Source organism: Carassius auratus, chromosome 18 (genome assembly GCF_003368295.1).
Source record: "Carassius auratus strain Wakin chromosome 18, ASM336829v1, whole genome shotgun sequence".
NCBI lineage: Eukaryota > Metazoa > Chordata > Actinopteri > Cypriniformes > Cyprinidae > Carassius > Carassius auratus.
The window spans coordinates 3,403,452-3,418,476 of record NC_039260.1 but is presented as its reverse complement, the minus strand read 5'-3'; the positions used below and the strand labels follow the sequence as shown (position 1 = coordinate 3,418,476).

Genomic DNA, 15,025 nt, shown 5'->3' with positions numbered 1-15,025 from the left:
CCCAGGCGCGTTCACACACACTATATGCGCGTCCGCGTCTCCTGCTCGGCCATTTTGACTGGAGAAATAATGTCAGAATCTGTATCTGCTCACAGTTTAATGGTCTGAAGGGGCCAGAGCTGAAGCAGGGCTGCTGCAGGAGGGAAGATATCGGGGATCTATGGATACAGGACAATGTCTCGCCAATCAAACATCACATTTACTCTCTGACAGGCTTACACAACGGCTCCGATCACAGATTGCTGTTTATCTGACACCTCCAAGTGTTCCTGGTAAGTTCACACAACAGCTAATTTGTTTACAGTAATGCTATTCATCGCTGTTTTAGTGTTCTGTGTATTCTGGTCGATCGTTTCTTATGAACACACGCGTTTATGACCTGCCTATGCACGTGACATGTGAGCAACGTTTAAATATAACGTTACCATGATTATGTTAAACACAAATGACTTTCACCTTGAAGAGTATGCTCGTTTACAATCTTCATTAACTCTGAAATCAGATAAGAGAGTTTTACGTCGTAATATTGCCTTGACGCGCTACTTGGGCTCCGGAGTATGTTTAACGTACTTTTGTTCATGCAGACAAGCTTGATACGATTTGAAGGCGTTTGACATTTGAGGCATTTATAATGCCTTGTCACATCCAGTAATCTGGAATGCAAATTCCCTGCGTTCTGATTGGTGTGTCGAGTTTCGCCTCTGCGCTCTGATTGGTGGATCACAGACAGTGACACTGAGCGAGGCCGCTGTTTGTCTGTAGTGTCTGACATTGATCTTGAACGAGGGGTTTGATTTCGCCTTGTTATCACTAACATATTTCGTGTGTAATTTATCGAAATATAACATGGGAATGAGAAGAACTGTACAGTCTTCAGATTGTGGGCGTGAAGTGTGTATGTCTGTGTCTGTCTGTCTATCATCTCTGTCTACCTTGAAATATGTGAGATATAGTGCTGGAAATGTCATAAAATTAATAAAATAATACAATGGAGATTTCAATAATGCATATCTTTTTATAGTATAGTATAGTAGTATGCATATAAAATGTAAAAAATGCATATATTTTTTCCGCTCTGAGTGTCTGCGAGTGTTTTCTATATAAGTGTGTGTGTGTGTGTGTGTGTGTGTGTGTGTGTGTGTTTGTTGTAATAGATTTGGTGCAGTAATGGTCTGTGACACTGTTAGATGTAGTTTTGTCTGGCAGCTGACCTCATATCCGCTGATTAATCCCATTAAAAGACTAAAAAGGAACGCGTGTGTGTGTGTGTGTGAGTGTGTGAGTGTGAACACCTTCATGTGGGTTTGAACAAGAGCTGTTAGTCGTATTACAGAAGCGTGATGTGCATAATTGAAGTGTGCATGGCATGCTTTCCTCGTCTCTCATCTGATGGACTGGTCTTATTCATGTCTTTGTCTCTGCAGGTGCCTGTGTTGTAATGTGAGGAGGCCTTGCAGATGGATGTGTTATATGACCACTGACCACTCAGTCTAGTAAACCAAGGTGTGTAAACTGCTCTCTGCATCCCAACTAAGGACACACATCATCTGACTGAAGGTAATTTACTGCTTAACATGCTCTAAGGGTGAATTATAAACAACACCAGCATTATTCTGAAACCTTCGAGAACTAAAACGTTTTATAAAACTCTTCTGCTATCATGTGAAAGTTTTTAATTGATGTTTTTAACTCTTTCTCATCAAATGAGTTCATATTAGGCCTTAGATATTTTGTTCATGATGCAGTATATCAGCAGTATTGTTATAGTGTGCTGATCAGATTTAGCATTATACACATAATCATACACCATCAATATTTGGTTTGAAGTCTAGGGACAGTTAAACCTGAAGCCAAATTAATTTAGATCAGCTAATTGACTGATGTAGTTTAATTACAGCTGACTCGCTAATGTTTAATGGTTGCTGTATGTGCTGTTTTGAATATGTTTTATTTATACTGTATAAATTGCATTATTGATGCATTGATCCCTTCTGGTGCATTATGCATTTTCTACATCGATTTATTTTGACTAACCGAGAGTGTAGTGAATAAGTGGTGACCGGCAAACCCTGTGAAACATCAGCTTGCTTTGAGTAACTCTCTCTCTCTCTCTCTCTCTCTCTTTCTGTCTGTTTCAGGCTCTCTCCCTCTCTCTCTCTCTCTCTCTCTCTCTCTCTCTCTCTCTTTCTGTAAGCTGCAGTCATGTTCTGGAAGTTCGACCTGCACAGCTCCTCTCAGATTGAGAAGCTCTTGGAGAAGGAGGACGTGACCTTACAGGAGCTGCTGGATGAAGAAGATGTGCTGCAGGAGTGTAAGGCCCAGAACCAGCGCCTCCTCCTCTTCCTCACTCGGGACAGCAGCATGCTGGAGCTCCTCAACCTCATCACACACGAGCCCCCTGCTGACCGGGAGGAGAAACTGCGCTACAAGTGAGTGTCATCAACACTTTCTGAGCAGCTCTAAAATCAAATGATTTGAAACTGTGCCTGTGATGGAGCAAAAGTATTGTTCAGTCCAGTGAACTGGCCAATATTTGGCCAGTTTGAGATTATTGGACAGGCCGATTAAATAGCGGATATTTGGCCAATTATAAATTGTGTAGCAGGCTTATTACTTGAACAGATATTTGGCCGTTTTAAATTGATCGAGTCTAATTAATCAGCTGATGTTTAGCAACTTTAATATAATAAATGTGTTGAAATATTTTATGATTGATTGATTTATGTTCATTTCAAACTTATTAGCTAGTCTGAATATTTAATCAATATTTGGTCCAGTCTTATTTTTGTATTATTTACATGCAAAAAAATAATAATATTTAGCTATTATTATGTTTTCGGTTTCTGTTCAATTTAATTTAAGTTTTAATTGTAATTTAGGTGTTTCCTTTTTATTAGTTTTAGTTTTGTTTTTATATTTCCTTTTTGCTTTTTTATTTCATTTATAGTGTTTTGTTTTACTTAAACTTATATTTTAAAGTTTTAGTGCAAGTTTTTCAGTTTTATTTTTATTTTATTTCAGCTTTATTCCAATTAATGAACAATTAATGATAGTATTTTTTAATGATAACAATACTGATTTGGCCCTCTAGGAGTCATTAGACAGGCTTATTAAACCGTCATAATTTGACCTTTAAACAATGATTTTTGGCCACATTGAGATTATTGCATTGACCGATCATTGCACTTTGATGATACACAGTAGTGTTAACCCTATTTTGTCAATTCACAAATTTACACTCAATCTTGTCAATGGCTAATGCACATTTTCAGTTCCTAAATATCGGAATTTTGAGTAAATATAAGATAAATGTAGATGCATTCCTTCATGTTCTGCCTTTAAATTAGCATTGTATACTGAATTTATTTTCGATATATCAATCGTCCTCTTGTCATGCATTGTTTTTCCTCTCTGTCTCTCATGCAGGTATGCTAATGTAGCATGTGAGTTGTTGACATGCGATGTGTCCCTCATCAATGATAAATTTGGTGGAGATGAGGCTCTGCTGAACACACTCTATAGTTTCCTAGAGCAGAAGTCAGCGCTCAATCCTCTACTGTCCTCCTTCTTCACTAAGGCCTTCGGCAACCTCATCTCCCGCAAGACAGAGCAGGTGCACAAACACGTCTCTTTTTTTATTTCTCATTTGAAAATCTGTTTTCTGCAAACTTTCATTCTGCATTTGCTCCATTACATTATTTATCAGGTACTTGGTTTCCTAAAGAACAAGGAGGATTTCATAGGGCAGGTGTTGAAACACTTGGACACGTCGGCCATGATGGATCTGGTGCTGCGTCTCATTAGCTGCGTGGACCCCGTCTGTCTCAGACAGGAAGTGCTAACTGTGAGTGCACAAGAACTGATGATTCATTACATAGTGGACACTTTGGCTCTTAAAAACATTTTTTCTCTTATTCTGATGAAACTGCATAAACTACGAAGTTATTAAATCTTTCAGCTCGGAATATATAATGTGTTTAACTGCATAGAAACATTTCTTGTCATCAATGTTGTGCAAAACAGTACAAAACAGTTGTGCTGCTTCATATTTTTGTGTAAAACGTGATGCACATTATTTTTTCATGATTCCTTCATGAGTACAAAGTTCAAAAGAACAGCATTTGTTAAAAAAATATATTTTTTTCTTTCAACTTTTAATGGTACTTGTTTAACTCATCGTAGTTAATTAGAATAACTCCTATTTTAAATATATTTATGCTGAATTTATATTTAAAGTGTGGGGTGGGGGAAAAGTTTTAAGATAACCTTAATGAAAAAAATGGAAAGATTTTAAATCTTTGTATTGAGTAAAAATCAACCCCCGGGTTGCTCAAAGCTAAAGAAATGCCTGTGTCTGTGTGTGCTCTGTTGTCAGTGGCTGAATGACGAGAGGCTGATCCAGAGACTCATTGAGCTGATACACCCTCACAGCGACGGTGAGGTCAGTACATCTTCACAAGCTTTAATACCTCGAGTGAAGCATTGATGCTAGGTTCTTGATCTTGGTACTGCAAACAGTCCTCATGCAACAAATGTTTTTAATTCCATTTTTCAACTATATATATTTCAATAAATATGAATGAAGATTTATAAATGTGTTCACAGATGCAGTCAAACGCATCTCAGACGCTGTGTGACATCATCCGTCTGAGCAGAGATCAGGCCAGTCTGCTGCAAGAGACGTCAGAGACCGACCCTCTGCTCACAACACTAGAGCTGTGAGTGTGTGTGTGTGTGTGTGTGTGTGTGTGTCGTCTCTTTCACTGCAAACTGTGCTTGTACACGTTTCATGTCAGCTAGACGGTGTCTGGATGTCTAAGTGGGTGGTTGTCTGTCAGAATCAGCAGCATAGTGGACCAGATTTTATCTAGGAAGAGTTGGGAACCTTTCACCCAAAAATGAAAATGATCTGAAACTGTGCTCACCCTGAGGTCTTCTGAGATGTAGATGAGTTTGTTTCTTCATGGCAACGGAATTGGAAAAATGTAGCATTACATCGTTTGCTCACCACTGGATGCTCTGCAGTGAATGGGTGCCGTCAGAATTAGAGTCCAAACAGCTGATAAAAACATCACAGTAATCCACACTAGTCAAAATTTACCAACATATTTTTTAGGCATGTTTTGGACTGTTCTTATTATGTGCATATTTTTCTCCTGATTCAGATGAGGCAACCTTTTTACTGAAAAAAAAAAACATATTATGGATAGATGAAAGAGATGGTTTTATGCTAAAAACATCTTAATGATGGATTTGTTTCTTACTTACACAGCTTTTCACTTTCCAAGATGTTAACTTGTGATGTTTTTATCACCTGTTTGGACTCTCATTCTGACGGCACCCATTCACTGCAGAGCATCCATTGGCGAGCAAGTGATGGAAATCTAACTCTCTGCTATGCGTGTGTGTTTCAGACAGCAGAATGTTGAGGCGCTACTGAAGAACATGTTTGAAGGGGAAAAGAGTGAAGTGTGCATTGTCAATGGAACTCAAGTTTTACTCGCACTGTTGGAAACTCGTAGACCGGGGTGAGTAATACAAACACAAGACGTATTCAACTCACATTCACTGTTACTAAAGCGTGTGTGCTTGTGCGTAACAGTGTTGAGCAGGTGATTGACCCGTGCTCTCAGGGATTGGAAAAGTCTTACACTGTAAACAACAGCATTTTAATGGGCATCCAGCCACATCTAAAGAACTTCCACCACCTTCTGTTAAACCCACCCAAGGTTGGTCTGTTCCTGCTGTTTTATCACAAGTCTTAAACAAAACGATATCACTTAAAGATGTCTTATTGAGGATGTTTCGACTCTGTGTGCTCAGAAATGTGTGATGTTGACCACGATGGGCGTTCTGGAAGAGCCGTTCGGCAATACGCGACTGCATGCATCCAGACTGATGGCTGCGCTTCTGTACACCAGAGCTCCCAGAATCCACCTGGAGCTCTGCCAGCTGAACATGATCAACCTGCTGCTGGTACTAGTCATTCTTAGTCTCGTCAACAGATAAATAAAATGTTTTCTTTCTAAGGTCCTATCATGTTTTTTTTTTATTATTATTTAAAATGTTACATTTGAATCTTTCTGGATAGTAAGACTCTAAAGACGGTGTTATTAGTTTCATTTTTTGTGTTGTAAGAAATAATTTTATTTATATATTTAAATGACACTACTGTTCAGAAGTTAGATTCTTTTTTTTGGTTTTAAAGAAATAATACTTTTATTCAACGCGGAAGCTTTAAATTAAACAAAAGTGACAGAAAAGATATTAATGACAAAAGTTACGAATTATTTCTATTTCAAATAAATGTTGTTCTTTTGAACTTTGTATTAATCAGACAAAGCATAATTGTTGTCCAGTGATTTAAATCATGTTTTTCTAAAAAATTAAACAGCACAACTGATTTCAACATTAATAATAATGTTTCTAGAGCATCGAATCAGCATATTAGAATGATTTCTGAAGGATCATGTGACTCTGAAGACTGAAGTAATGATGCTGAAAATACAGATTTGATCACAGGAATAAATTAGATTTTAGAATGTTACAGAAAAGTATTTCAGCATTTTTTATTTTAAAAACATTACTGTATTTTTAGTCAAACAAACAGCCCTGGTGAACATAAGAGACTTCTGTCTTAAATGCTCTTTCTTACTCTTTCTCAATTTCTCTCTAAAGGATTTGTTTTTTAAATTCTCCTGGAATAACTTCCTACACATCCAAGTAGAGCATTGTGTCTCTGCCATCCTTAACCAGACGACCCCGAACGGGAAAACACAGGACAGTCCAGATCAGATTCAGCTGGAAACACAAGACACACAAAACTCAGACAAATCTGACATGTTCACATGCTGTGACATGATAAAGCATGTAAGTATGACCCTCACTTTGCTTGGAGTTTCACTTCTACACAAGTTATTCCATTTGTTCTGCCTATGGCATTAATAGTCAAAAATGAAAATTCTTCTTGTGAAGTCTGTGTACGTCATTGTGATATGATTGTGTGTGTGTGTGTGTGTACAGCTGCTGAAGGACTGCAGGCTGGTTCAGAGGATTTTGGATGCTTGGGAGGAAAATGACAAAACGCAGTAAGGACAAATTTAAATAGACAGTATTCAATATGTCAGTATGCTGGTTGAGTATTTGTGTATCATATTACATGTATAGTAATATAAGAATCTGTCCGTGTGTGTGTGTGTGTGTGTGTGTGTGTGTGTTCTAGGGAAGCTGGAGGCATGAGAAAAGGCTATATGGGTCATCTGACCAGGATTGCCAACACAGTGGTGCAGAATGCAGAGAGAGAACAGGAACAAACCCAAATCGCACAGCTAATAAAAGGTAGCCGACTCACACACTTAGTGTTTTTGGGTGGATTTGTGTGTGATTTACATATTATATTCTTATACATGCTTTTTATCTTCAAATATTTGGTATGTTTGTGTATGACAGAGCTACCAGAGGACTATAAAGCACGCTGGGAGCAGTTTGTGAATGAAACGCTAACAGAAACTAACAAGAGGAACACCGCAGACCTGGTGAGATCTCTCACAGAGACAATCGTAGGGAGTATTTTTACAATCTGCAAATCGCCTTTAATAAGCATCTTTCTCTTAACACAGGTGTTCACAGATTATCAGATCCAGCAAATGACGGCCAACTTTGTTGATCAGTTTGGACTGAATGACGATGAATTCGGAGACCATGACGGCAGAATCAGGTGATTCCCTGTACAAAATTTTCCATTTAGAGGTTTAATTATTAAATTAATCGGTAGTTAAATAAATGATTGTTAATTATTCAAATATGTAAGAATATACAATTCACGTAGATGTACAATATAACTGTCTAAAGATCCTTTTTCTTAAAGTGCCCCTATTATGGGTAATGAAAGGATCATATTTTGGTCCTCAGCAACAGGTTGACACGCATGCAAGGTCAAAAAACACTTTCATCGTCTTATAATATGTAATATTTTTACCTTACTTGCTCAATGACTCCCAAACGATTCGCTAAAGTTCAATTCATTTTTTCAAACCCCTTCTTGGCGTGACGATAAAATCGTCTGCTAAATGACTAAATGTACATAATATGGGCGCTTTAAATTATTGTTTACATACAGTAAATTTACCATAATTAGAAAAAAAAGGTTCACATTTGGTGCTTCATACAAACATGCAGCTACAGGATGTCCAGCAATTGAATTGAATAATTATGTTTATTGATACAGGTCTAAATTTGATTTATGTTTCTATGTCTGTTATTCATGCAGCACCACGTTCGATCGAATCACAGAGATCAAATTTAACCTGGTGGATGAGGGGGTGAGTATTACCGAATGCCAGTTATTTGTTATTTGTTCTATATATCATCCTTCCCATGTTTTTGTGTTTGTTTCCTTTTTATTTACACACACTCTTTTAGCTTCCTTTCTCACTCTCGCTAACCCTTCCTGTTTTTTCTCATCTCGCAGGCAAGCTCTGCCGTCTTTGAGACTTGCACAAAAGAGCGAATCCGGTCATTTGATGATGCGGAGGAGGAGGAAGATATTTGGGAGGATAAAGAAATCAACTATGTAACCAAAGGGAAATCCAGAAGCAGGTTCGTGAAGCACACACACACATTGACACGCAAAACAGCCATTGCTCTGACTGCTGTTCGTCTTCGTTAGGTTTGGGCTGGTGACAAACGCTCAGAAGAGCGAGGCAGATGGTGGCTCTCGCAGACGTCTGGGGTCACCTGACATGGAGTGGTTTCCAGAGACCAAACAAACTCAAGAAAATACCAAGAACCAGGAAATGGACAAGCAGTCCAGCGATCCGCAAAGTAGGTTCACAGCTCACACAGTCTAGATCTAGACAGCTGATCCAATATAATAACTGACTGGAAAGATGACTATCACCCATCAGGTCCTGGATGGATCGCGAGTTTTGAAGACGACTTCAGCTGTCGGGATTTCACGAGTATCGCGATCGATACGGGCTCCAGTGTGTGGGGGAGCTCTACCGCCCAGCTCAGTGAGACAGAGGAGAAGGGGTGGGCCACTTTCACAGACTTCCAGCCCTTCTGCTGGTGAGGGAGAGACTGTGCTTGACTTGATATTGTGTGTTCATGTCATGTAGACACTTTGCTAAATGTTCTCATGTTCTTCAGTTCAGATGCAGGACCCAGATGCAGTTCACCTGTGGACTCGGAAAACCCAAACAAAACGAGCCAAAATGAAGAAAGTAAGTTGCTTACTTGCTTATATACATATATATACACCGTATATACACACACACACACACACACACACGTTTGTTTTTGTGAAAAGTGTGTTCATCCCGTTCATCCCATAGGTGTACTGGTTTTTATTCTGTACAAACTGTATATTCTATATATATATATATATATATATATATATACAACAAACAAACACCCTGGTTTTACTATGTAATGTGTTACCAAACTTTTGTAAGCATCATTTCATTTTTGCAAAAAAAAAAAAAAAAAAAAAAAAAAAATATATATATATATATATATATATATAATTATTTTCTCTCTCTAAATGTTATTAGCCATATGAACATTTATATGTAAGATGATTTTAAAAGTTTATTGGTGTTAATAATAATAATAATATTTATATTTATTGCTAGGTAAATATTTGATACTTTTGTTCTAAATGTACTTAAAAATGTACATTAATGAATTTATTACATTGAAATATTACATATTTTTGATAGTAGTAGTAGTAATACATTATTTATTATATGTAATAATTTGTTTTTTTTTATTGAATTTTAGTGTTATAATTATTAATATTTAAATATTGTTATTAGTATTAATACTACTACAAGTTCTACTACTACTACTACTAATAATAATAAAATAATTTTATGTAGTTGATGTAATTATGTAGGTTCAGTTTGATTAATTTTCCCATCTAAGTGCTTGTAGTCTTAAGAATAGTTACTCATGCAAGAATACAAAATGCTTGTAAATGTTTTGCATTATTATTCTTCATTTTAGTAGAAGTAGTAATTTTAATCATTATTTTATCATGATTATTATTATAATTAATCAAATATATAATGTTTAAATTTAATACATTTATAAAATATAATAAATGTCTCCCTCTAAAGGCTGTTAGCCATAAGAATATTAGTTTTCTATGCTAGATGCTTATAAAGGTTTGGTGTTATTAATTAATAGTAGTAGTATAATTAGTAATAATAATTATTATTATTGTGGTTATTTGTATTTACCTTGTATATATTGAACTACTATTACCAATAGTAATATTTTTATTAGGTCTATTTTTATTTGTTATTTTTTTTCTAAATGCTCTTGAAATGGCCTCTTAACATCAGCTCATGTGTCTTGTGCAAGTCAAAGGCTCGTCAGCGTGTGTGTGGAGTGTGTGTGGGGCGAGGAAGGCTCCGCTGGTGGCGTCCGACAGCAGCTCCAGTGAGTCAGAGAGTGAGGAAGAGGAAGACCGAACCAACATCATCACAGAGAGCGTCCCCACAGCCAATGCCAAGGACAATGTTAAACTCAGTGTAGATGCAAAGAATGAGAAGGCCGTCTTCATCAGGTAAAACACACTAATACACATTACTGCATTACATCGAAGCATGATTAGATTATTTGCAAACAGTTTGCATATTGACTCGAGACATCTCAGAAAGCACAGTGGTGTTCCTTCCATTGTCTTTCAGTGAATCGAATCCCAGAGCAACAGGAAGCATCACTGATCCTCAGTCACCTAAGGAGCAGAAGTAAGTGTTTTTCCACTGGAAACTACTGGACATGTAGTTAAAGTGTCTAATTATGGCTCTGTCTCGTTCTGCAGAGGTGACCCCAGTAGTAACTGCCCAATGTAACAGCGTTTCACCCGCCGCTCGGCTCCATCACCCTGACTGCTGTTACTACACCATCAAATGTTAAAGGCCGTGGCTTCCTGTTTTCAAACACGTTTCCTCTCCCTCTGGAATTTGCTGTTTCCATCGGTCTGCCGTAGAGTTACGTGGGTTTTTTGGTTTGAGCATAAGTGGTACTGTAGTTGATCTCTGTCTTCCCTAATGAAAGCATCTTATCTTGTTGGGAACACTGACCTTTGAACCCTGTGAGAGGGGCCCCACTACAGTCTGTGTGTGTGTGTGTGTGTGTTGTGGAACTAGAATATAATTCACATCCACAGGGGAATTCTCATGTATGCGTAAATATGCTTGGTTCATCTACAGGTGTGATTTAAAAATGTTAATTTTATGTTTCTGAAACAGTATTTTCCACTTCGAACAGGCAAGAGATCAAGTCTGTGTGTCTGTGTGTGTGAGTGTGTTCTGTCTCGATCGATATCTCTGTTTGCTGTAGCCCTTGGGCCCGGTACTGATTTGATTTTGGTACTGATATGTTTGCACTCATGTTTCCACAGCATTTATGTTTCCAGCTTCACCCGTCATCCACAAAACACACATATATGAGCAAAAATAATTGGGAGCAGGTCTTAATATTTCTGTTTTGTTGTAGGCTGTTATTATATGAAAGTATGGAAGCTTGTTTCCACCACAGACTAGAAAAAACATTAAGGTAATTGCATATTTTTTAACTCAGAATTGAGTTAAGATAAAAATTGCAAGATGTAAAATTATAATTGTGACATATAAACTTGCAGTTCTGAGGGGGGGGATCTGAATTGTGAGGAAAAGTCACTTTTATTATTATTATTATTTTATTCTGTAGTAGAAACAAGCTTCAATATAAAAGGGGAAATTCACTTAAAAATAAAAATGTACTCATGTTGTTCCAAACATGAAGGACTTTCTTCTAAAGAACACAAAAGAAGATACTTAATAGAATGTTCATGCTGCTCTTTTTCACAGAATGTAAGCAGACGGTAATTTATACTGTCAAGTTTCAAAAAAGACTAAATAGAACCTTGTAATTAGTCACAATAACAAAAAAAACTGACCTAAATATTGTAAAACTGTTTGTGAAAAAGTTCCATCATAGCATTTAAATCTCATTTGCATTTATTTAGACTTGCTGCATCCTGATTGGTCAAAACACCAGGAAAAAAATAATAATTATTAGCTTTAAACTTGCATTGTGTTTTATAGCTGATTTGTTCACCTTCAACAAATGACGATTTAAATTTGTTTTCCTCACACACATAGTTATCAGAAGCCCAACGTCTCCTTTTATGTTCCATGTAGGAAAAAGGCATGTTGGGGGTGAGTAAATGATGAGTGTTTAGGTTTTTGAGTGAACTATCCCTTGTAACCTGTTTCTGTAAGGCTGTTTGATTCTTCTTGTGTCAGTGGTTGGTATCAGAACGAACTCAGGTGAACGTTGTGTGCCAGACAGAGTCTGTGTGCAAAAGAAGAACCGAGGGCACGCGCGTGCCTTGAAATATCCGAGAATGACACGATAGTGTTTAACACGTGGACATATATCTTTAATCACATCTTCCTATATCACTGTCAGGTCTTAGTGATAATTGTCAATGTGTATTCTTTATGATATGTACACTTAATATTATATTTTTTATGACTAATTACTAGCGAAACACTAGAACACTGCAGTGTCCATTTGAATCTAGAGTGATAGCAATAATAGTATGAATAATTTCTTGGGATTGTTTTGTTTTAGTAATGTAGCTTTGAAATGTGCACACAAACGGTTTGTGAGAGCGTGTGTGTGTGTGTGTGAGAATGTTGAAGAGGCTCAGTGTGTTTTCAGTTTGTTTTTGCACTTTTAAAAACTTGATTTTGATACCAAATGCAATGGGATGTTAGTGGCGGTGTGATAAACGAGATTCCTCGGTCGGAGTTTGGTCGATGTGCATTTTTGAGTTTACAAGTCGTCTGTTGTGTAGTTAAAATTGCAGACGTTTCCATGTGCGAGTGTGTTTGTGAGCGAGACCGGAGAGAAATGTCGACAGATCGGTACTAGGCTCTGTGCTTGAATGTAATTCATATTTGTACGTTTATTTTTATTTTCTTTTATTATTTTTGCCAAATATTTTCCGTCTTTCTCCCGTTATGGATGACAGCGTTCTATTCTCACAGAGACTGAATTCTTTCTCATTGCTCATCGTAACTTCCTTCATATTTGTTGTTATCCTACCACTTAGTTGTGGTATTTACTAGAAATACAAGGTAACACACTAAACCCTCTTTATCTCGTCTTCCGCTTACATACAGGTCTGTATTCACCACTTTTTCTGTGTAAGAGGCATTTCCCCCGATGTCTAGATGTTTAGTTGACCTGTCAGATACCGTAAACTGGTTTAGCGAGTTTTTCTGGTTTTAATGATTTTTGTCATTTGCTCCGATGCGTTAGCAGAACATGAATGAGAAGGGAACAGAGTTTTTATCAAAACTGTGATGTAAGAATTGTGCTACTATAATGTCACAATTTGTGATTCTAATTTTCACATTCAGTTAGTTTCATATCTCCTTCTTCCACCACACCACCATAAAGATTTTATAGCTGAAAAAAATAGATGCATCACAACTTTCTTTTCAGCCCTTGTATGTATTCATGTACCCGAAAACACAAACGCATACTGTATGTTATGAACGGATACAGTATTTTGTGTTATATTCTGCCTTGAGCATCTGTCCATGGTGTGAAACTGGAACACAGGTCTGTTGTCATAGTCAAATGCCTTTTTAATGTATACTGATGCTGGTGGTTTCTTTTTATCTTTTTTTTTTTTTTTTTTGTGAAATGCAATACTGTACCTGTTATCTGTTGTCAGAGTTAGGCTTTAAAATCAGATATCAAACAAATAAATATTTCAAATGTGTGTTTGTGTGTCAAATGTGTTCCAAATTAATAAACTAAAGCTATGTATATGCACAATAATTAACTAGTTAGTACTAAAACATTGGTTCAAAGTCATTTTACAATGTATAGTTAATATGGCTAGAATGCACTTTCCACAAATTGGGATTGCAGATGATGAATCCAGTCTACATTTATTTTTTTTAAGTGGCAAAATTACAATATAATTGGGTAAATTATTCTGTAAATTGTTGCAAAATGTTTAACCATTCAGTGCCGGATTAACAATGCAATATTAAGATACGTTGGTAACACTGTATAATATTGTTTCATTTGTAAATGCATTCCCTAACATTCACAATATGAGCAATATATACAGGTGCATCTCAATAAATTAGAATGTTGTTAAAAAATATTCCTCAAATTGTGAAACTTGTGTATTAAATAAATGCAGTCCACACAGACTGAGGTAGTTTAAGTCTTTGGTTCTTTTCAATCTGATGATTTTGGCTCACATTTAGCAAAAACCCACCAATTCAATATTATTCAACTCCAAACACCTGAAAAGGTTTCCTGAGCCATCAATATGGTCTCTCAGTTTGGTTCACTAGGCTACACAATCATGGGAAAGACCGCTGATCTGACAGTTGTCCAGAAGACAATCATTAACACCCTTCACAAGGTGGGTAAGCCAAAAAAGCTTGCTGTTCACAGAGTGCTGTATCCAAGCATGTTAACAGAAAGTTGAGTGGAGGAAAAGGAAAAAGTGTGGAAGAAAAAGATGCACAACCAACCAATAGAACCGCAGCCTTATGAGGATTATCAAGCAACATCGATTCAAGAATTTGAGTGAACTTCACAAGGAATGTGGGGCTGGGGTCAAGGCATACAGACGTGTCAAGGAATTTGGCTACAGTTGTTGTACTCCTCTTGTTAAGCTACTCCAGAACCACAGACAACGTCTTACCTGGGCGCTATATATATATATATATATATTACAGCATTGATTTAAAAAAACAACAACAAGCAATTGCATTTTGAAATTAACCTATATTAATAAATTAATTGAAAATATTATTTATTGTTAGTTCATGTAAACTAATTTTAATCATACAGTATGCGAACTTAACTTTATACCTATTGCAATACAATTCATAGATGTTTAAATGTAATTTAAAATGTCCATATGGAGGTTTGGGTACACCATACTGATGATTTGCCTTATGTCATCATGAACATGAAACCAAAGGAATGA

The 15,025-nt window shown here is 36.8% G+C and overlaps 1 protein-coding gene across 4 annotated transcripts; it reads left to right on the top strand.

The window, feature by feature from the left end:
- Positions 1-22: 22 nt before the first annotated feature.
- On the top strand, positions 23-13,792 carry ppp6r2b (protein phosphatase 6, regulatory subunit 2b). 4 transcript variants are annotated; one of them, XM_026287094.1, is made up of 23 exons: positions 24-272; positions 1,425-1,557; positions 2,139-2,429; positions 3,427-3,613; positions 3,707-3,844; positions 4,376-4,441; positions 4,606-4,718; positions 5,415-5,528; positions 5,603-5,729; positions 5,824-5,976; positions 6,679-6,870; positions 7,024-7,088; positions 7,223-7,338; positions 7,450-7,535; positions 7,620-7,717; positions 8,270-8,321; positions 8,471-8,598; positions 8,669-8,823; positions 8,907-9,069; positions 9,151-9,224; positions 10,369-10,573; positions 10,698-10,757; positions 10,832-13,792. In XM_026287094.1, exons 3-23 carry the CDS (start codon positions 2,203-2,205, stop codon positions 10,860-10,862), a joined length of 2,550 nt encoding a protein of 849 aa, XP_026142879.1. In that variant the 5' UTR covers positions 24-272; positions 1,425-1,557; positions 2,139-2,202; the 3' UTR covers positions 10,863-13,792. The 4 variants fall into 4 exon arrangements, with proteins under 4 accessions (XP_026142875.1, XP_026142876.1, XP_026142877.1 ...); XM_026287090.1 differs by having other exon boundaries at positions 23-272; positions 7,450-7,717; XM_026287091.1 differs by having other exon boundaries at positions 23-272; positions 1,425-1,558; positions 2,156-2,429; positions 7,450-7,717.
- Positions 13,793-15,025: the final 1,233 nt, after the last annotated feature.